At 36.7% G+C, this 24,398-nt stretch overlaps 1 protein-coding gene across 1 annotated transcript in view; it reads left to right on the top strand.

Annotated features, from left to right (window-relative positions):
• TTC39B (tetratricopeptide repeat domain 39B) overlaps positions 1–24,398 on the top strand; it is a 66,154-nt gene that overhangs the window by 14,770 nt on the left and 26,986 nt on the right. The window contains exons 2-5 of the mRNA XM_081321775.1: positions 7,205–7,239; positions 19,182–19,286; positions 20,189–20,320; positions 21,779–21,855. Coding sequence (XP_081177901.1) covers positions 7,205–7,239; positions 19,182–19,286; positions 20,189–20,320; positions 21,779–21,855 — 349 coding nt within the window. The remainder of the gene's footprint in view (positions 1–7,204; positions 7,240–19,181; positions 19,287–20,188; positions 20,321–21,778; positions 21,856–24,398) is intronic.

Here is a 24,398-nt window from a genome sequence, read left to right as displayed (position 1 = left end):
CCATCTGGAATTAAAGTAGCAGCAGGGCGGAGGGCAGCAGCAGTTTTAGATTAGGTTAGGAACTGCTTAGCTGTTTACTTCTCTGCATTCCCCAAAAGCGCTAAAAATTATCATCAGGTTGTCCAGAGGAGCAGAGAAATAATGCAGCTTGTCCAGCAGGCAGCTGGTGCCACATTTATTTCTTTATGAAATTTATTAATGCCTCACTATCAAGGACTCTGGAGCATATATGGGAACAATTTTAACAGAACCAATGTAGTAATGCAATAAAAGCAAAATATTACCTGATTGTATATTACCACAGCAGACTTTATATGAGAAAGCTTTCCCATCGTTACTCCACAGTAACGATCTACCTATGAAATCAGAGGACAGCAAAAATGATAGTAAGAAGAATATTCAATGGACAGTAATCAATTGCATAATCAGTAAATCAATATACAGGTTCCTTTTGTAGCATAGTATATAATTTTGCATGTAAAATAGAATGATTATAGGCAAAAATAAATTTTAAAAAATCATATATTTTGGAAGGGGTGGCCATTGTACCCAATACTATGCTCAATGCAAGAATCCCAGTTAAAATATCCTGGACAGGTAGTTAACTAGCATCTACAGATTTAATAAAAGGGAGTTTGCCACTTTCCTGTGATGCAATCTGTAGATATAATTCACCTCTCAGCAAAATATAAAAGTTGAATATCTATTTTACTACTATATAAATGCCAGAACAGTCGTGATCTTTGAATCTATAGCAATGCCTGATTTGGTAAAGAAGAAAAAGAGTTTGTTAAATAAATCTTTAGGTGTAGGGATAAGAAACTGAGAACAATACATCGTGTGAAGTTTATAAAAACAATGTGAACCTGTTAACATGGGAAATAACAAAGAATTGAGGTTCTGCATATAACATAAGTGGGTATAATAATCCTGCTAGATGTAGTGAAAGAACAGAGGAAAGAGTCTCATTAATACAGAAGTAAACCTCCAAAAACATGTGTGCTATCTAAAAAAAGAAGTCTGGCAAAACAATATACAGTTGTTAATGATCATGAAGGGAATTATCCAAATGGACATAATCTAGAACAGCCAATGATTTGCAGAACACCATAAAATCCACTGCTAGCTGAGCTGAATAAGATAATGAAGACAAAGAGTGCAGGAGTTTATAAGACTAGGACAGAACAAAGCAACCCGAATTAAAACTGAACTTCAAGGACCCAGATTGTTGGGGGCAATTAAGCTGACTTTGTAATAATGCCGCTTAGGGGGTGTGTGAAAGCCCTAACAAGCAGGCATATACATAGAATGAAGGCTACTGCTAAGCTTGTAAGCCACCCTGAGTCTTCGGAGAAGGGCGGGATATAAATGGAATTAAAATAAATAAAAAAAATAAATAAAGGAAGCACAGGATATTCCTGGGGTTAAAAATAATTGTGTTTATGAAAATACTCAAGGAATTTTAAATTCAATAGAACAAGACTAGAAGATGGTTCAAAAACTTCAAAGGAATAAAGGATGACAGGCCAACAGATATATCATATTCCAACAACAGCTTTGTGAAGAAAAAGTAGACAAAATAATCATCAGATCAAAATCCCAAATAGGTTCGTCAACAAAAAACAAACTTGAAAACATTTTACAATTAAATGTTTATCTTTGAACATTGCTGGTTGGATGGTAAATGCATAGATAGAGAATGCTTTCATTTTCTAAAGATTATGATATGATTTTTCTTCAAGAAACTGGGTGGATGGAAAATTATGTGATAGTATTTCTTGATTATAAGTGTTTTTTTTCTAAATGAACCAGAGGGGCCAAAAGATGAGGTGTTTTCTGTATTTTTATGTGGTCCCCATTCAAAAACAAACCGGAGTCCTTAAGAGACCTTCATGAAGTTAACTGAAAACCAAACAAACGACAAACAGTTAAAATACACTCATATCTGTACAAAGTGTGCCATAAAAGCAGCTAGCAGGGAAGTCACAGGCAACATTACCCTTATATTCAGGAAGAACGATAGTAATGGTTGACTCATGCAGAGAAGGGTGAGAAACAAGTGCTCAGGGTTCTTGCGACTAAGGGAGAGATGCATATAAATCACAAATATTACTTACAGCCTACACATATAAAATAGCAGAGCAAATAGAAGGGGATTTTTAAAAAAAGTAATTATCTTATCCTTAAGCCAGATGCTACCCTGCAAAAAGCAGCTGATTGATTTACAAAAGACTGAATGGCTCCCATCCAGCAGAGGCTGTGAGTGAATTTTATTTAACATCCAGGCAATCTACAATCTCTAGAACGCTGGATAAAACGAGGCCCTTTCTGCACATTTTTTTTCCAGTTTTCCAGAAATGTGTGTTTCATTCAGAGGGACCCCTAATCCATTCTGGCCCAGTGAATACTGTCAATTTAAAAAGCAAAGGCGACAACACAATTTTAGATAACCTCAAGGACATCTTTCCAATCCTTCCTCTGAGAGAGGACTGCCCAGGTAAACACTCTGTGCTATCTATAACAAAACAGTGCATATTTGCTCTCCTGGAAGGAAACCTGATTAACTCTTTCAGTGCCCTGTCGGACTTTGGTGGCAAAGCACAAAGCAGCCAAACCATTGATTGACTTTGATATACCAGCTAAGGGACTTGTAGTTACTTTGAGAAGGAGGTCACTGGCGTGCATCTCTGTGCCTTCTCCTGTCTTACGAAAGATAAAGAAAAGAGGAAGGTTTTGACTGCCTAAAAACCCTGGGAACTACAATGAGAGCTGGGTGGCAGGTCACACCAAGAATATCAGATGGATAATTGCAGCTAAACACATCTAATAACTGGCGTGCTTTCCAGCTCTCCAGGCAACCCTGGGCTCCAGGAAGTAGACAGAATTGTGTCTAAGATAGCTTCTGGGTGAGGAAGAAGATACCACCACACAGGACTAAGACAGCCCGTCCAGCCACTGACATAGAATGAAACAACCATTTGCTAATGTTGATGCTTCTGCCCCAACATCTGGGTACAATTAGAGATAAATGTAAAACATCTCCAGTCATATTTTGGAACATCGTATCCAGTATGCTGAAGGAGCATAAGCTTCTCTTTGATGTCGCCGTCTCAGCTTCAGTTTTGGAGGAAGTTTATATTTATATGTTTACATTAATTTATTTGCCAACTCCCAAGTTGTATCAGTCAGCAAAACTGGGTATTGAATTTCTGACCAATGATAGCCTCTCTTCTTGGCCACAAGTGTCAGTGACAGAAATTAAATGCATTATTCAGTCACTGAAACCCAATAAGGCTGAAGATTTCCTGGTTTTGTACTGAAGACATACTTTAATACTCATGTCTTCAAATTCAACTTTATCTTGCATTACTTTATGTCACTCTTTTATATTTATTTTACCTTACCTTTATCCTATTTTACCGAATATCAGTGTCTCGTTTTATTGTAGCTTATTCTGGCTGATGTCCATTGTTCTTATGTGGTCAATTGACTAATCAATAAAGTTATACTACTGCAGTTAAGCAAATCGTAGAAGGAGCTCTACTAGTTGACTAGAGGATTATACTTCATGCAACTTTTCAGGCTTTGTTTGACAAGCATATGGAACAGTATCACTGATGAGTACTTTTTATCTAAGTGAATAGTCATGTTGGACATTCACAGCTTGAGATAATCCAAAGAGTTGCTGATACACCTTCTGAACAGGGTGGCTGTTCCTGTTACTGCCAAGGAGGGACAATAGTGATAAGACTATATAAACAAGTTGTTAAATTGCTATTCTCCCAATACGTTTCAAGAACTGATTGATAGGTAATATTTGCCAAATTAAACAAGCTGAATTCAATGATGACGTTTCCAATATTTTGATGGAAGCCATATTGAACTTTTTGTTGAAATGTAGCATATATTTAGAAAATCTTGTGTTGGTATAAATATTTCCCATATTTTAAATACAAATATGTAGACTATTTCAGCCTGGCATAGTATATAGGAACCACAGTCATGGGGGTCATTTTTAGCTTCTAAGTCTGTATATGTAGATACATGTGGGTGGGTGGACATGTACCTATACATACATCCAGAGGTTCCTGTAGGAATGGTCGCTTGCATTAGTTCTTCCATTTTAAGTAAACTTTAAAAATATTTGAAATACTTCAGAATTTGTACAAATGCAGCACTCCCTGGCACTCATTAAATATACTGATTTTTTTCCAGGATTTCATACAAGCCTAAATAAGACACAAGTGATTTAATGAACCAACTCAGTGAAATATCCTTGCAATGAAAGCAAAACAATTTTTATATCAGGGCTGTGGGAAATTAGTTGAGTCAAGAATGAAATAGTTCAGTGAATTACAGGATGTTCTGTTCACCCCCAAGACTGTAATGAACCATCTCCAGAACATTATGAACCTCCCCTTTGGCGGAGGAGCAGAATATTCCAGAATTTTTCAGGAAGTTTAGAATTCAAACTGACACATTTTCCCCTTCCCCTTCTGCATATTACTAGCTATTAATATATTATCAGAAATTAGTTCAATAGTCTAGTTTGGACCGATGTGAAAGAAATGAATCAGCAGGCATTCAATGAGCTGGACTGTTCTAGATGGCTTATCTGACTTTTGAGTAAGAAGGATGCTGAAATGACTCAGAATGGACAAAACCTAAGCCTCCACTGGAGTGTCATGTAATATTAACTGGTGTGTGTGTGTGTGTGTGTGTGTATAAAGCTGGAACTTCTATTTTCAAGAAAAAATAATCCCACTGGCCTTGCTTTGGAATGCCTTTCTGTCGACCTTACTAAGAAAACCAGATGGCCAGATAAGCTAATTCTGCTTTATTGAAAAACTACATAGATCTTGCAAGCCTGAAGGTACAGTTCTCCTGCTGTCACCTTTACAGCCTGATAACTTAGGGAGGGTCCCTCCTGAGCCTCTTGGTCTGCCTGTCATATAGCTGCAATGCTATGTCCCTTATCTGACCATTCCCTAAGCTGTATATCCCCCCTGGTCTCCAAGATCATTCCCACATACCATTACACTTTTTTTGTTAATTTTTTATTAGTTTATTAGAATATAAAGTCCAGAGGAAAATAAAAACAATGGGAATGTAGAGGAGGGAAAAGAAAAGAGGAAAATGTAGGGAAAAAAGGGTTAAAGAAGGAAAAGCGTTGACTTTGGACAATTTTTCACATGGTACAAGAAAACAATAACATGGCCTCAACTTTTTTACTTTTACATAACATTACAGTTCGATACTATATGTCACAATAACTGAATGTTTAATCTTTAATCTTTTATCGTTCTTGTAAACCTATCATAAAGATCCTGGGCAAAGCTCAGTGTTGAAATAGTAAATATTTATAGTGGGCACATCTAATTTAGATCACGGCAGAAGACATTTTATTATGTCCTTGATTGGCTTGATTTGTCAGCAATTTATATCAATTTCTTGTGGCCCGATGATTTCTCATCTAATATTTAGAAAGTTACATCATAAATATTAACTACAATGCTAAAAATATTCACTTAAAAGATTATTATTCTCTTATTTAACATAAAAGGTCAGTTAGATAAAAGTAGTAGATTGCTGGTGTCTGCCTTACGTAACATTTCATTACTACCTTATTGTAATGCTATCTCTAGTCATCAGCACATTGAGGATCAATATCTGTAATAATTGTCTTATTGGTCAAATTTTTAGAGTTACTTCTCTTTTTTTACTGCATCTAAGTTCATAAGAGATGAAAAAGTGTAGGTAATATGGCAATACATTATTGTATTTTGCCTTTAAATGCAAAAGGAAGCTAATTTCAGATTAGTTTTGTGCCCTTTGTATTCTTTCACAATGTAGAAGAAATCTTTATTGAGTTACTTTCCTTTTAAGAACTAAATTTATTTATTTTTATTTTAATTCCATTTATATCCCGCCCTTCTCCGAAGACTCAGGGCGGCTTACAAGCTTAGCAGTAGCCTTCATTCTATGTATATGCCTGCTTATTAGGGCTTTTGCCCCCCCCCAGCGGCATTATTACAAAGTCAGCTTATTGCCCCCAACAATCTGGGTCCTCATTTTACCTACCTCGGAAGGATGGAAGGCTGAGTCAACCTTGAGCCTGGTGGGACTTGAACCTGCACTAATTGCAGGCAGCTGGTGTTACTTAAGGAGGCATTAGCCCACTGCTCCAATGTATTTATGAAAATCTTTTCATATTTATTACAAGCTTTTTCCCACCAAATTTCTGGCTACTAAGAAAATAGCATTTCTCAAAGATTTAAAATGTCTCAGCAACCAAATATATTTAGTTGCTTGTATAAATTTTATAAAACATACTAAGTGTATATTGCAGAATTATGTCAATAGGAGATTCAACTGAATTCACAAATTCAATGTGAGAATTTGGTTTTTAAGTGCATTTAATACTAGTACATCAAACTTTAATTGATTAGTATACTTTTTAAAATTTTTCTGATACTGTACCTTGCCATTTCCATTTTTCCTGGATCTGTTTCAGAGAAAGGGAGTTTAGTTGTCCCCTATAACTTATTAATGGTGAAGCCTTTTGGAACTTTTGAGGCCTTTTAGGTTTTGAAACCTTTTAGAAGTTTTGAGCATCTTAAACTGTATAAGTATAACATTTGAGAGGACGATTAATTTACAGAACGATAACTGCCTTCATTTGCAATCCTGTGGTCTGAAAAAGAATGCACTGAAAATGATTTCTTCAAGCAAGAAAAATAATTACTTCACTAGTTCTCAAACTTTGCTTCTCATTTGTACAACCTTCACTGTTCTGTTTCTCAGTTTTCATTACATATTTTGATTTGTCTGGTATTTGAATTCGATTTTTGTAATTTTTTATTTGACAAAAATATAATCTACCTTTCTCTAACCAAGAAGGAAAACTTACGTCCACCACAAGAAAATACTTAATCTATCAAGAGCAACTAAGATCAATGAAATTATTTTATTTACATCCGTTTAGGGAAGTGATGATTCAGGGATATGGATATTTTACTTGTAACCCTACAGTGTTCTCTGTTACTGCTTACATTTTTTTCATAGCATAGAAATTCTGTTAGAAAGCAAGTATCAAATAGCAGTACATACCTATATTATTTAGTATTTATTTATTTAGTGATGCTTGTTGGATTTTTATAGGGAGAATGAATTTTCCAATTATTTATTCTTATTTGATTTGCAGGAAAACTTTGAAGATGCCTTTGAACACATCCCAGTGTAAGTATTCTTTATTACCTCTTTTTTTAGCAGAGATGAATAAAAACAACAAAAAGTGAAAAATACTATCTAATTAAATATATTGCTGCCTTTTCTGTTCTTCCTGCTTCATTTCCTGCCAGTTTTGTTTCATCTTAGACCAGATTTCACTCTCTGCTTAGCAGTAAAACTCAGTTTTCCAGTTGTATTCAGGGATTTCCACAATGAAGAAACTCTTAGATATGATACAGCTGGATATTTTGCTTTATTGAGGATGAGATAGAAATCCTACCTATGTTGAAGATCAGTTTCTGTAGAGCACAGAAATTAAGCCTAATATATAAATGCCTGCTCTGGGTTTTAGATCCAATGTTTTTTTTCCCTCCAGAATTCTTGAGTGAATTGAAATTTGTTTGTCTTCTTGTCCTCAAGATTGATGGCCATTTGCTTAAATAATGCCTCTGTTTGGCCTGACAATCACTTTGTCAAGGTTCCGATAGACAAGACCAAATAAATCAGAACTCCAAGGCTTGAGATTTCCTCAAAGACTATGTTTATTGATTACATAGTATCAGCACTGTCAAAAGTGAAACCAAGTCTGAATTTCCCTTCAAAGAGAAACAATATTACAAAGTTAACTTCCCATCCCAATGCTATGCAATCAGTTACGTTCCCCAATAGAAGTGTTTGGCAGGTTTTTTAACCAAATGCTTACGCCCCATCTAACTGACAGAAATGACCTTGGTTCCCATAGGACAGTAAAATGTTTAGATTAGTAAAAATCCTCTACACTCCCTCCCATTCTTGTGGCAAAGTAGAATGAGCAAAAAAAATGACACTTGGTCTATCTGTATCCTCCACCATAGTAAATATTATTTTTTGTAACCCATATTATGCTACTTTTAATACATGAGCCAGGATAAAATGATTATATATAATTTAACTCTTATCAAGAATCATGCTCAAAATAAAACCAATATGTAATAGAACTTAAGCAATTGTGAATCTTATTTGCTGTTACAATTTCTATAAATCTTAGCCAAATTTGATCTACTATACAACAAAATGAAGTTTAGTCAGCAAAACTGCAGGAGTAGAACACATTGCTTCTTCCTCACAATTTTGGTGATCAGACACTGCTTACCTTTTTTGCTGTTATACTGCTGACCAGACACTGTCAAGCATAGTGCCATTGTGCCAGTAATAATCAAATCCAATCCTGTGCAGAACTCATTTATTCTATAGGAGCTAACATAGCATTACATTTGCCATAATGCTGCATTTAGGTAATATATATGACAGCTATGCAGAGTATTCAGAAGAGAATACATGTGAACAATGCCTCTTTCCTTGGATCAATAAAGCAGAGTTTTAAGCTTTGTGTCTTTTGAAAGGCTCATGCAGTTGCTGTAGTAATAACACTTAGCACTTTGACTTATACTCACAGTGCTTTACCATCCTTTCTAAGCAGTTTACCGAGTCAGCATATTGCCCTCAACAAACTGGATCCTCATTTTACTGACTTTGGAAGGATGGAAGGCTGAATCAAGCTTGAGCCGGTCAGGATCGAATTCTTGGCAGTGAGCAGAGCCAGCCTGCAATACTGCATTCGTAACCACTGTGCCACCACAGCTGTTTTGAATCAAACTTCAGCAGGGTTCACAAGAATAACACAAATAGTTTCTGGTGGTTTCTGGTGTATATTGATTTTCTATTTACAGGCCAACATACTGTATCTAAGATTTGGCCCTTTTTTAAAAAAAATTTCTAATGGAATTATATACACTTCGGTTTTCAAAAATACCATATTGCTTGCCTCTGGTTTAGTGTTGGTTTTCAAAACATTTTGATGTAGTGTTTCATATACAGTAAATGTAAAGACGGCTTACTGATTTAAATCACGGAGAGAATCATTTCTATATTGTGGGCCACATTCCTTCAAGGAAAAAGTATTAGCTAGCTGGCACTTCCGTCTTCTCTACTCATACAGTATATATTCTCCCCAGCTCCACACATGTGCACACAAACCTACCAGTTAGCATGAAGAAAAGGCTGTTATTGGTATATTGTGGCACCCATTGGAATTATTTTTCTCAGCTTAATTGCTACACAGAGGAGAATGACTGCTGAGATTAAAGCACAGGGGAATTGCAATTCAGCCATCCAAGGTTACCTGATGCACTCTCATTTTTCTCACTGCTGTCCAAGGGGCAGGAGAGATTAAAACTGAGAGCAAGAGAAAAAAGTGTAGACATCTATAGGAGGTTGGAGTCCCAGTGAGAAATGGTGGTAAAGAATGCTCAGATGCCCAAATCCTTTTTCACTCTATGTGTAAGAATGGGTGGGTGTGCACATGTGTTACGTTTGTGAGAAACAGATTATATGAACCAGTAAATTATCTAACAAGATTATAAGCATCTTTTAATGTAAGACAAAGAGCAGAACATTTATAAAATTATAGCATTTTGACTATTTAGTTGAAATCCTGAGAAAGAGCTATCACCAGCACATCTGTAAAAGAAATACATAAGAATTATGTTCCTTATGTAGTATATTTGAAGTAAAAACTTTAAAAGAATCCTTTAACAGTTTATTTATAGACCTAAGAAAGCTTGAGCCTTGTTTTAGTTTACATTTTAATGGCTTAGGTCCTATATATAAGATGGAAAATACGTGAACATATTTCTTTATTGGCTGAATGAACTGTAGAAGAACCTATGAGGTAATCCCATAGTTTAGGCTACATCTAAACTACAGGGCTTAGCAGAGTTGAAGCAAACATTTCAGTGAATTAAAACCTCTCCTAGCAATTCATATGCAGTCAGGGAGCTGGGCTGAAAATATATTTTACCAAGAGTGCGAAAGTCCATTTATAATCAGAGTTCCAGGATAAGAGGCCCAGGAAAACAGAAAGCCAGTTTAGAACCTTGGTCAGAGTTGAAGAAGCAGTCTGAATATTTAGGACAGGATTTGAGCAGCTGTCAGAAGCTGGATAGGGTATGGATATTGTTTCCTCTGCTAAGTTACTTCCAGATGGAGTGTTTTATATAAAAAGCTTCTAGACTTTACTCACAATAAAAAGGTTGTTCTGAGAAATTTATGTCAGAATTTGGGGCCAGACGTGCTCTGATTATCTTCATTGCTTGCTTAACAGGCTCTGGATCAAAAAATGTATTGGCTTCTAAGGCTTTTCATGGCTCCTTATCCAAGGATCAGTCGTCTTTGAGGGATATTACAGTTTCTTGTCAATGTGTCCTGATGCATGCCAGTTTCTCCTATGCCTTGTCTTATACTTGCCTAGTATTCCTCATTAATTTATACGACTCATTATAATCCTTCATTTTGCTGATTTTATAGTTTGCCATTTGTTACTGTGGTGAAATAAAATAAAAAGGCAGCACTACTCACAAAGAATGAATTACAGGCAGTTTGAAAAATTACAGCCTGTCTGAAAAAGGGGGTGTGACTGGATCTGAAGTTCTAACAGTTACCCCTTCCCCCCACGCTCATATGACTGCACTTCGGGCCCTCGGCAACATGGCTGCACTTAAACCTGTTTGCGGCATCCCACCATCATGCGACCACATTTTATGACATTTTTGCTGACAGCCACAGCATAGTGAACAGTGGACTCACTTAAGAACCATGGTGTTTGTTAACAGCTGCTACAAAAACGTAAAACTGACTGTTACAATTTATGATCATAATAGCAGGCTCCACTACAGTCATAACTTGAGGATTACCTGTAAGCTCCTTGCCGTGCCTGCCAAGAGAGTGCACACCCACCGCAATGACCGCACCAGTTGCAAAGCATAAGTACCCTGCCTCCTCACCAGTTTGCACAGCGGATGATCAGAGTAGGAGAGAACTGGGTGCCAGGACACCCATTCAGTTGGCTGCTCACATGTAACATGTGTGTTAGAATATTCATGTACATGGAGATCAGGCAGCAGCCAAAGGGAGCAGTTTGAACCTCAACCTAGCAAGCCCACTGCCATTGTGTAACAGCCAGGCTCCTCACATTGCATAACTCTCGGTGAAGGCCAAGCAAGTCAATGTTTCTAAGTTGCTCCTAGCCATTTGGGAAAGACCTGCAGACATTTATTTATAAATAAACGAAAATACAGTTCATATTTGTCAAGAGGTTCAAATCTCAGTCTTGTTTTGAAACAGGGTCCCAATAGTCTTTCAGTGTAGCTTGGTGAAGTAGTTGGAACAAATTTAGGCTGTTTGGTCTAGCACAGGGGTAGGCAACCTCGGCTCTTTTATGACTCATGGACTTCAACTCCCAGAATTCCTGAGTCAGCTTCTGGGAGTTGAAGTCCATGAGTCATAAAAGAGCCGAGGTTGCCTACCCCTGGTCTAGCGGTTAGGAAAGCGGGCTAGAAAGCAGGAGATCTAATCCAACTTTAGGCATGAAAGTTGGTTGGGTGACTTTTGGTCAGTCACTATCTCTTGGCTTAAGACACTTCACAGGGTTGTTGTTGTGGGGAAAATAGGAGGAAAAAGGAGTATTAGGTATGTCTGTCGCCTTGAGTTATTTATAAAAATAATAAAGGCAAGGTTCAAAAATAAATAAATCTAAATTTGGATTTACAGAGTTGAAGTATATACTAATCTTTTCTCAAAAAAGGGAAATGGACGAAAACAAAGGTTATGTTGAAATTGCTATCTTGTGAATATATTGCTGTTCATCATTTTGAATAGAAAGCTGCATTTTGGATTTTTTTTTTCTGAAGCCAGTCTCAAACTTTTAACTTTGTTTGAAATTGGCATTTGGAATCCAGCATAACAAAGTGTGTGTCTACTTGGGTCCCAAAGTCTGCTACATTGCTCCATTTGATTTTATTCATAACGTGTATATAACATAATTATCACGTACAGACCCAGGATATTTACATTACAAAAGTGTTTTTGAATGGCTTATGTTACAGTAGCTGTAGAAGCCATTTCCAAGTCCAAAGGCAAAGTATAAACTAATAGATGCACTGAAAAACTTCTATTGCTAAAGGGCATGAAGAAAAGAGTAAAAATATTTCTGGTGGAAAATACTGTAATGCAAGATACTGTTAGGGATGTGTAAATATAATTATTGATTTTACTGTATCCTGTATCATGAGAGCACGTGGATCTTTCATTTGGAGGTGAGGATGTTCTTTTTCAGACACTTTTTTCTTACACAAACATTCTTTTTGCCTGAATTTTTTACAGAAAAGATTAACCAATGGTCTTTATTCAATGCTACCGTAGATATCTCGGCAGACGGTGTATTGTTAGAGCTGACAAATGTCCTTACCCACAAATCTATGAAACGTTAATTTTACATTCTTACTATCATAAATTAAAGAACGGTTATTGATTTATTTTTATTGAAAAAATATTTCACATGGATTGATTCTTAAAAGTTGGCATGTTCTTGCTTCTTTATATTCCTGAATATTGGTAGTCTCATATTAAATCGATTTAATTTAAACGTCACAATTTCAGTTATATGAAAAGAAATCATACAGCAGGTTGAATCTCCACTTAATATTGCCTTATTCTGTTTAGTGTAAAGTTATCTTAAGAATAGGGTTCGGTTTTTAAATAGTGTTCTCATTTATAGATTCAGTGTAATAACTTTGTTTACAAATCTTTTTCATCAGATGTACATTTCCTAATAAGAGGAACACAGAGCTCCAATCTAACTGCTTTCCCCCCCCTTCAAACATAGAAATCATAGGGTTGTTTCGAGATCCAGTTTCTTCCCTTTGTAGTTGGGCAGTGATGGATTAGAATTAGGCTGCATCATACACTGGGAAAATCTCCCAGCATCCTCTTTATGCAGAGGCATCATCTGCCAGTACTGCTGTAGCTGCAGTCCTGTCAACGGATATTTCTTGTAAAATCCGGTGCAAAGGATTCCTGCTGCTGTGCGAACTTTTGCCTTTATTCTGTTTCATAACTAATAAGAAGCCCACTGACAATGAGGAATAAGGAAATGAAACCTTCTTAGGGTGTTATTGGCTGGGTTTTTTTCCCCCCCTTGTCTGTGACAGAAATGAAACATCTCTGTGAGAGACTTACCTTCACATAGCAAATTTGCAGTTAATCATCTAGAAGTTGCCTGATTTAATTCTGTGAGTATACTGGGTCTTTTCTCAACATTGGCACAGCTGCTAAAATTGACTGCGTAAAACCTGCGTGTGGTCATTTTCTGGGAAATCACTTTATATGAGGGTTTTATTTTGAAAAATAGATAGTAAGCTTAATGATGATAGTAGTGGGAGTTCAGGATGTATTGTATTCTGATGACCCTGGGGAAATTTACATTTAAGAGTTAATTTCATGAATGATTGTTTTTCCTTTTCTCTTGGTAATTTCTATCAGTTTTATTGTTCTGCTTCTGATTGTATAAATGATCTCTAGCTTGATCATTTGTGTATATAGAAATGCTTCTTGAAACTGTTACAGAGGTAAGACTACATGTCTGTAAAATACGGCAGGTAGAAAAATTTATCTTCTGACTCAATTGCTTATGTCACCTAATAATTTTCATATTTGTTTTAACTAGAGCTGTTACGTTGTAAGAGACTATAAGAGTCAAAAGCTAGCAAGCATGTTATACTCTTCCATCTCATTATATTTAGAAGTGCTCTACTACTGTAATATATGATTCAGGAAGGATTCTTTTTGCAACTTTATAGTAATTTATATGAAATCATAGAAAAGGGACCATTCAGTCATAATCATGTGACTGGGTCTCAGCCATTATTTGAATGACGCAGTGGGAGTACTGTAGATATTTGCTTTGATTTGTTTGCCTTTTGTGCTGGCTAATCTATTATTAAGCTCTGGGAACCTTCATTTTATTATTAAGAGGTTCCCAGTTAATGTACTCTTTTTGTGCGCATTTTCAGTTTTCTATTGGAGAATCATCATCACAATCACAATTTTGTCCTTTGCTACTTCTAAATAGTAAAACAGCTATTATCCCTAAGGATGATAATAAGGAAGACTTAATCTGCCCCACCCAGATCAGAGATTTTAGTAATCTTTTGTATTTCCTGAATATTCAAAGTAATTTTGATTTGAAGAGTTGATTATAAATCTTCCAACTAATACTAATTGTTATTCAATTCTTGGTGCTAATATACTAAAATAAAATTAATATTTTGCAATAAAATATGCTATCTTTCAAACATGCAATTTTGCGTGCAGATTTTTTTATAATACGTAATTAGCATGGCTCAGTGATTTATGCATTTATGATTAATGCAGTATGAATAAAACAAAGTAGTCTTGCTGTAGGTGTAGGGTAGTATCTTTTTGTTAATTTCCCTTTTTATAAAAGGGAGTACGACTCCAATAAATAGAAAACAGGAACATATTACTCTAAAATGGATTAAAAGAAGAAAGAAAAGAATGGTTTTTGTAGCACCACCCCTCATAATATTTTTTTTAATAAACCAGAGAAATACTAGTTTTTAAAAGACTTATTTCAAATAGCTTGAAGGGTATATTTATAACTTCAGAGATGCTAACCACCAATTGCCACAGAAGTACAATTACATTGGATATACAGTATGGCTAGTGAATTACAATAGTATTTTCCTTGTAGGATCAAAATATATTCAAAATATTACTTTCTCCACAAAGCTAATTACATAGTTCCAGAAAAAGAGTTCTTAGCATTATAAATCCATTTCATTATAATCTTAGAATTTTCTTCCTAGTTAAAAATAAGGTAGAAGAAATAGAGAAAACGTGAGGGAAGATTATCTGGGCCTCCCACAGAATTCTGTGGGTATACAAAGGAGAGAAATTTTTGGTAGTACTGTAGTCGGAAATTATTACTTTTGCTTGGTTCCCATTTGTCCTGAAAAACCTCTTCAAGAGACCTCCACATTTCCATGTTGTGAATTTACATATATATATATATATATATATATATATATATATATATATATATATATATATATATATATATATATATATATATATATATATATATATGTATATATATGTATATATATATATATATGTATATATATATATATATATATATATATATATATATATATATATATATATATATATATATATATATATATATATATATATATATATATATATATATATATATATATATATATATATATATATATATATATATATATTGGTAGTTCTAAAGTAATATCATGAGAATAAAAGTCAGCTCTACACTAAAGCATTAACCATATATTTTTCTAAATATTAAAAAAAATTCTCTGAAGCATTTTGATCCTATTATGGGAATTCACTTTATTACAAAGGTTTTTTTTAATCTCTTCATGTTGAAGAATGAACACAGTTTAGAAATCAGGTTGACTACAAGCTGAATGAAAACATTCTCAGGAGCTAAAGAATAATGGTGTTTTATATTCACTACTTGCCTATGTCCTTCTAAATAAAATGAAATTAGGTACCCTAATCTAGCTGCGCTATAATCTGGAATAGGAATCTGAAGGAATATGTTCTTTCTTTAGGGACATATTATTCCTGATAAGACTGATTTTTGCAGCATTGTATAGCAGTGAATAAAAGGAGGCTGCAACAACTCTACTTCATACTTCCCCCAAATACAGTCTCTGGCCCTGCTCAAAACTCGGGCAGAAACCAATTACACTTTCATTTACAAAAAGCTCATCATTCTAAATACTTGTTTGACTTTGCTATACTTTCATATAAACATCTAAGAAGTGCTTTTCTTATTTTTAAGATTATTTTTAAAGTACATGGGTTTCTGTACCTACTCTCTGAATGTTGGTTATTTGGGAATCACCCTAAAGTATCTCCAGAGTTATGCCAGGAAGTTTCTCCCTTTTTATAAAAAGGGGCTATTGAGGATGTAATTATGGGGGACTATTCTTTTGCCTAAATACTTTATCATTCCTAAGGAGGATTGTAGTAGTAGTGGTAGTAGTAGTAGTAGACTTTATTGTCATTTCAGCAATATTCAGTACAGTACACAGTGAAACGAAACAACGTTGACTTCATAATGCATCGGATCTTTTCCATTTCAACTATTTTTTGAAGCAGGGTTGTTTCAAGATAATATCAATTTTCCACCTTCCCCACTTAAAGAAGGGTTTGTGGTTTCCTTCTATAAATTTGCAGGGAGATTTGCAGGATGCACACTGTACATATCTGTAAAACCCTACTCTCATTGCTTCCTTAGCTTGGGTGGATCTATTTACTGTAGGATCCTATCATTTGCCTGTTTTGCAATCCATGAGTTTTTTTCTCAATGTATTTAAGTATTTACATGTAAGTAAGAGCACACCTGGAATACAGCATCCAGTTTTTGTCACCACATTACAAAAAAGATGTTGAGACTGGAAAAAGTGTAGAGAAGAGAAACTAGGGATGATTAAAGGCCTGGAGACTAGATAGTCTAGAGACTAAGGGCGACATTATAGCAGTATTCCAGTATTTGAGAGGTTGCTACAAAGAAGAGGGAGTCAACTTATTTTCCAAATCATCAAAAGGCAAGACAAGAAACAATGGATGGAAATTCATCAAGGAGAGAAGCCACCTGGAATTAAGGAGAAACATCTTAATACTGAGAACAATTAATCAGTGGAACAGCTTGCCTTCTTGAAGTTTTGGGTGCCTCGTCACTGGAGGTTTTTAAGAAGAGACTGGACAGTCACTTGCCTTAAATTGTAGGATCTCCTGTTTGAGCAGGGGATTGGACTAGAAAGCCTCCACGGTCTCTTCGAGCTCTATTCTTATTGGTTGAAATGTATATATTCTCTGTTGAGCGTAGTGGTTCTATAAGAAGAAACGTAAGATAGTTCCATATTTGTTTCTGATTGCCATTATTTTGACCATTAACGCCTTACATGGCTTGGCACTAAAGTACTTTAGGACCGCTTTCTGCACCTAATTGCAACTCATCCAATTCAAACATCTTAAGAGAATTTGCTTGAAATTCCCCATTTTCATGATAAAAGGCAAAGGCATACGAGAAGGCTTATAGCAGGACCTTCTATACTTTGAAATAATCTTCCCCAGGGATTCAGGGTACACACACACACACACACCTCTTCTTTTTTCCACCCTACACTATTAAAAATAGAGTTACATTGGAGAGTCTAAGGAAGATAAATTGGTTATGAGATTGAATAATGGGTTGATACTGTTTGATTAAACGATTTTTATTTTATTTTATTTTACTGTGAATGTATATGAACCACTCTCTTTTCAATTGTAGTAGAAGAGAGATCAAGTAAATTGTTTTCCTCCTGGTTCTACCCTACATTACAGGTTCCTTCTACTAATAGCTGTTTTCAGACAATTTCACTGGAAGTTTTTTTTTTCATACATCCCTCCTCCATATATGTGCCTCTACACAAAGATGAAGAACTCATGTCAGGCCCTTTATATCTGAGATACATGGTCCAGCCACGAAGCATTGAGATATATGAACATATCTGACCATCTCTCAATATAGAAGGCCGTGTTATGGTCACCTTTTCAGTGCTATGCCATGACCAGAGTGGCCAGATGATATTAGACACTCCCACAATAGTCTGGTCTGTAAAGAAGTAGTAATGGTAAACCATAAACCTGAATATAGCAATGTGCTCCCTGATTGGCTCAGCTATATCTGAAACCTAACCAAAAATGGCTATAATAAAACACTGTCAAATCCCACTGGGGCAGCTACATTTAACCTATATGCACTGTAAGACAACATCTAACTTTTTGTAAGTGAGATGGGATAGATACCCAATTTGTTAGTGATTTCTTCCTTTAAAAAAAACACAATAATTCTCTTTCTGCATGTTTTCACCCATTCCACTGTAAGAGTTGTGGTGAAGATCAGCAAAGATTTAACCAACTTCATTCTTATCTCACCTTAGTAGCCTCAGTAGCCATGGGTTCACCCTGTTGTCTTGCCTTGTTGTACTATCTGACCCATTAGGACCATTTTTGTGTTCTGAGTCAAGGTCCCCTTTTTACCCATCAGGGGCACATCTTCACATCTTGGAAGATTTGATTCTGTTACCTTTCTGGGACTTGCAACAGGCTACTTTGGTTTTTTGGAGACCTCTGCCACAAGCTTTCCTATGCAGCAATTGACAGGAAAATCTTTTGAGCTCTTAAAGTTCTCTTAATCACCTGGATTCCAAAGTCCAAAGAAATAAAGCGCCAGGAATCCCAGACTGAACATAATAGTGTACTTCAAAATTCTATGATTTCATTAGCTACTTCTACTCATAGGACGACCCGAATAAGCAGTGTATATCAGCCTGTGTGAGAAGCATACAGGATACCAGCTTTGCCATTACCCAAAACAAGAACAGATGGAAATTCCCTCCCACTCCAGAAAGGATTGCTTTTTTAGCTCTTTATCTAGGACAAGCAGGAGAAAGAGGTGCAAGAATTGGAACACCAATTGCAGTATAAAAATAGGACGACAGTTGCCGGAATTCTTTCATAAGGGCATCTTAGCTTTTCTAAGCTTATGCGCACCAGTGATTCTGATTTCTTACCTATAATGAAGTGTCTAATTGTCCTTTTTCTGAGGGTTCATTAGTCTGCTGCAACATAAATGACAATTGTATAACATTCAGAAATTATATCATGCTATACATATTTATAGACTACGATCTGCAGCAATATATGAAATGTTATTTGGAATAATCAAATATATATCCATGATTTGAGGGGATGGGGGTAGGTAAAAAGTAGTACTGCACGTACATTGCTCTCTCTGACCCTAAAATTCGAGAGGATTTTACTCTATAAACTTGATAAAATGTTTACGAATCACAAATATTTTATGTTATAATAATTAGTCAACAGACTCTTCATTATTTCAATTTAATCTTGTCTATAGATCAGACAGTGTGAAACTGGTCATATTAAACAACAGAACAGTCTTAGTAATGATTTAAGTATAATGATTTTTTTCCTGTTTGTGCATTTATTAGGGCTGCAAAAATGGACATTAAATGTGCTTTGGAAGAATGCTCAGTGGCAATAAATTTATTTCTTAATAATAAATATGCAGAATCTCTGGAATTACTTCGACCATGGTGAGTTTTGTTTGGTGGAGTTTTTATCTGATAGCTAGAAATGTATTTAAGGCCTCTGAATAATACAACTTCAATTTCTGTTCTTGCCTAAAACATTTGTTTTGCAACTATCTACTCCCATTCTCTAAAACAGAATTTTTCCATCTGTCAGTGAGAGAAGGGTCCCTAAATTTTGCCTTAGGCATGATAGTCAAATTTAGACCTTTGAATATCACTAAATATGGTTTTTCATCTGAGTCTGTTTCCCAGCAGAGGCACAAGGATTTCATGAAACAATATTGTGTTCTTTAAAATACTATTTTGTTATAAAATGTGATTTAAAAATGAACTTTTAACATACTCCCATTTGTACTTATTTTATAAAATATTTAAGATTTATTCATTTAGACTTGTCATTTTGTCAGAAAAACAAAATGTGTTTTTGTTTTCAGTGTAGGTTTTTATTTTTCTCGATATAAAAAGATTAAATTTTAATTATTAAAACTGACATATTGATTTCTTTCCAGCACTAGCCTCATGAGATAATTACTTTTATGAGAGGGAGGTCATCACAATATTGCAAGGTTTGGAAACCCCAGGCAAAAAGTGTTGCTGATTGTTTTCACTTAAAATTAATAAATATTTTAGCTCATATTTTGATGTATACTGGAATTCATACATTCTTTGAAAAGCAAATAACAAAATAATTGGACGCCAAAATAATTCCCAAATAACGAAAATGCATAATTTTAAGAATTTTATAGGGATAAGTAGTCTTGGCTCAAAATGTTATGTTGAACACAAAGTAGCATTCTAAAAGTAAACTATATTGTAAAAATTATGTAAAATTTCACTTTTGTTTTTGACAATCGTAATTGGCTTTCTTATCACTGTCTTTACTTTATATTTTATTTTCAAAATAGGTCTAAAGATAGCATGTACCATGCCCTAGGTTATAGTACTATATTAGTTGTTCAAGCAGCAATGACATTTGAACAACAGGATATCCAAATGGGACTTTCTACAATAAAAGAAGCTTTACAAACTTGCCAAAAGTAAGATGGAACAATTTTTATGACATTCTTGCAGGACTGACATAATCAGGATTGGTATTATTTCATTATGTAATGAAAAATATATGTATGTTTGTTTGTTTGTATCCTGCCTTTATTATTTTTACAAATAACTCAAGGCGGAGAATATATCCAACACCCGTTTCTCCTCCTGTTTATCCCACGACAACAACCAGGTGATATGAGTTGGGTGGAGAGAAAGTGACTGGCCCAAGGTCACCCAGCTGACTTTCATGGTAGAACTCTAGTTAATTTCGAAATAAAAAAGATATTTGTTATATTAACAGAGAAGCTCAACATTTTTATTACTTATTGATGTTTATATGATTTTTTATAACAAGTTGAATGAAAAAGAAATGGCAATTTTCAAATTTTAAATCTGCTGTTGACTCCATTGAAAAGTAAACCTAGATCTGTTGTCTTTGCCCCCCCTTCTCAAAATTAAGTAACATCTTTGCTGCATTTTAAAACTTTACTGCAGATATTCCTCACATGGTAACATTGCAGTAGCCAAGTAATTGAGATAGCTCTAGAGCAGGGGTGTCAAACTCAATTTCATTGAAGGCCGCATCAGCATTGTGGTTGTCCTCAGGGGGCTGGGTGGGTGTGGCCTACTGGGTGGGCGTGGCCTACTGGGTGGGCGTGGCTAAAGTGCATATGGCCTACTGGGTGGGCATGGCCAGGTCTACATCGTTCGCAGCAAGGGTGCCTATGGGGGCCTGGGCAGGAGTGGGACAGATCTGAGGGTCTCTGGCAGAAGGAGGGTCTCTGGGCCAGGGCCAAGGCAGTGGGAGCCGTTCCCTCACTGTTTCCAGGATGGCTTCGCGGGCCACATGAAACCACGGGCCGGATCTGGCCCCCGGGCCTTGTGTTTGACATGTCTGCTCTAGAGCTTGTATTGGCTATCAAATCACATAGTGCTAATCCACATAACCTGCTTGTCCCAAAACAAGAAGAAAAATGCAGTGCATAGAGTAACTAGAACACTGCGTATGCCAGTTCAGGGTAGCTTTTCAGGTTGCAGCTAATGGTGAGTGGGAGTGGAATTTCACCAAGGGAATCACCAGTCACAACCTTAAAATGTTGCAACTTAGAGGTATGGACAGTAACACGGGGCACACAATTTTGGAGGGTGTTAAGGGTGTACTGTGAGATTGATAAGATTTAGGGAAGCATTATTTATTCCTGGCGCCAAGATTGAAGGCAACACAGCAAAGCAATTGTGTGTGGAAGTGTCCATAATCTTCTGGCTCCATTTCCTTATTCCCCTGACAGGTTGGCAATTATGTTTGATTAGCATCATGTTCTTAGAAATTATTTGGGCAATAGTACAATGTGTTTCCTGTAGATTCAGTTGCTTAGGGTTCTTTGTTTTTATGACAATTGCTTTAATTAAACAACAGGCTGAAAGTATGTTTTTTGTCATATATGTCGATGCAGGTTTAGAAAAAGAAACACAGTGGTGGAGTCATTATCCAATTTAGTTTCAAAACAGTCTGCAGATCAGCTGAGTGAAGGTAAGAAAAAAAAGGGGGAGAGATTTTCTATTACAAGTTTTTTCTGATTTGATTGGATATATACAGGGTATGTCTGTCTGTATGTGTGTGTGTACACACACACACACACACACGTATGCAGACTTCCCATGATATTTTGAGTTTTAGTCTATTTTGCAAAATGTACGTATTTTTTTACACACACACATACACACATTGTGAAAAATATGTACAACTTTTTGCAAGATAGTCTAAAACTCAAATATGGGAGGTGCGCTTTATTTTTATTTAAAAGTATGTTTAACTTTTTTCACTTCTGTAAAAAGAAAAAAAAGTCTGCCGATATTATCAGCATATTTGGGTTCTGTTTTGATCTGCCTTTTGAAACTTTGGTGTCAAAGGGTGAGAATCACACCTAAACTGATTCTGGATGGCAAACTGTCCCAATCTTTATCCTTAAATGTCCCAAAACTATGGGAACCTGAAAGTGAGTTAAAAAGGTAAAGGTTCCCCCGCACATGCGTGCTACTCGTTTCCGACTCTAGGGGCCGGTGCTCATCTCCGTTTCAAAGCCGAAGAGCCAGCGCTTGTCCCAGGACGTCTCCGTGGTCATGTAGCTGGCATGACTAGACGCCAAAGGCGCACGGAACGCTGTTACCTTCCCACCGTAGTGGTCCCTATTTTTCTACTTGCATTTTTTACGTGCTTTCGAACTGCTAGGTTGGCAGAAGCTGGGACGAGTAACAGGCGCTCACTCTGCTACGCGGCACTCGGGATTCGACCCGCCAAACTGCTGATCTTCTGATCGACAAGCTCAGCGTCCTAACCCACTGAGCCAATGGTTAATGTTTAAAAAAACTTAACATTTAATTTTAATGTTGGTTTCGGTGATTTCGATATGTTCCATTCCATTAATAGGGCCCTTTCATTTCTTTATATTGGCAATAATGTGTGGAGGGCATTTTAGGACTTTATGTGCACAAGAAGACTTGCCTGAATATAATTTAAAGTTCAGTATTAATCAGCTCTCTAACAGACCAATGTTACAAGTTCTGAAATAACAAGTCTTATAAAACACCTATAAAATATTTAAGTCTGGCAATGACCAACCCCTCCCCTAACATCTGGAGAGGTATCTGGAGAAGCATCCGGCGGAGCTATCATACACAGTAATTTGGAATGGTGTACCTCCGAATTTGCTTCCATGTTCATCTATATCAATCACACAGTGTAAATATCAAAGGACTGAAGTCTAGCTGCTACAATGAGTTTGCGACATACAACTGGTTGCTTTATGTCTGTTCAAAGTTACATCAACCACCAGGACAGTTATTTATGGCCTGGTCCCAAAATTACAACCACCGGTCCCTGGAGGCCTTTTCCTCCCCCTACAGGCCCTACAGGCTTTAAGCCTGACTCTACCCCACCACGTCTCACATCCTCTCCTCCTCACTTTAAAGAGCTCTGGGGCCTTCTGCAGCACTGGAAGGATTGCTTAATTGTATAGCCATATAGCTGTACACTTCCCCATTGACTTTGCTTGTTAGGTCACAAAAGATTATCACAAGACCCTGGGACACTGCAACCATCATAAATAGGAACCAGTTGTCAAGCATCTGAATGTAAATCACATGACCATGGAGATAATGCAGTGATCATAATTGTGAAAAATGATCATAAGTCACTTTTTAATGCTGTTGTAGCTTTGAGCACTTACTAAATGAGCCTGTAATTTGGTTCAAAAATGCTTGCCTTATGATGCACCATTTTGCCCAGTTAAAGGTTACAAAAACGAGTGTTTTAACAGTATATAGACACTTTAGGTGGCCCCAAGTGTTCCAAACAAGTCCCAGAATTGGAAGCTGAACTGGATCAATCTGCCCTGCCATTGAGCGGGTCACCGGTCTATTGACTTCAATCGGCTGTAGCATTTCTAAATGTCCCGCATTTCTTTGTGTGCTTGATCAAGGTCACTCTCCTGGTGAGCGTATACACATCAGGGAGCGGATTACCCAGCCACAGTTGTTTTGTACCTCCCCACCTCATATATATTATATTTTTATATATATTTTAGGCAACATTATAGTATATGTTGATCAGGCTCCAAAGATGGCGGACGTGCTGGGGAGAGCTCCGTAGCCCCCAGTGGTAAGGCGTCCCCCCAGGAGCCCCCCAGGGATGTCATCTGACCCCTGGGGTGGGGTCAGAAGTTTGGGCAGATGAGCTGGGCAATTGTGCCACCCGCTGCCTCGCGAATCAGCTGTAGGGGCGCCGGGACATCTCCGCCCCACCGCCTGGGCCGTTGGCGGCCGTTGTAAATGGGGCCAACGCCTCCGCCCTGCCTCAACCGCTTGATCTACTGCCGGGCGAGGGCGGCGTCTCCGCAGATCAGCTGTGCGGCGGAGACGCCGACAACGAGAACAACAACATCGGCGGTGACAGCTCTCCAGCCCCCAGTCGGATCATCTCTCCCAGGAGCCTAACAGCGATGATGGCAGTGGCGGCGAGGCGTCCCCGGCCCGCCCCCTAAGCCACTACAGCCATTGCAGCCATCCGAGAGGGGC

Source organism: Vipera berus (assembly GCF_964194415.1).
Source record: "Vipera berus genome assembly, chromosome: 2".
Classification (NCBI taxonomy): domain Eukaryota; kingdom Metazoa; phylum Chordata; class Lepidosauria; order Squamata; family Viperidae; genus Vipera; species Vipera berus.
The sequence above is the reverse complement of the archived record's forward strand: the minus strand, read 5'-3'. Positions and strand labels throughout refer to the sequence as shown.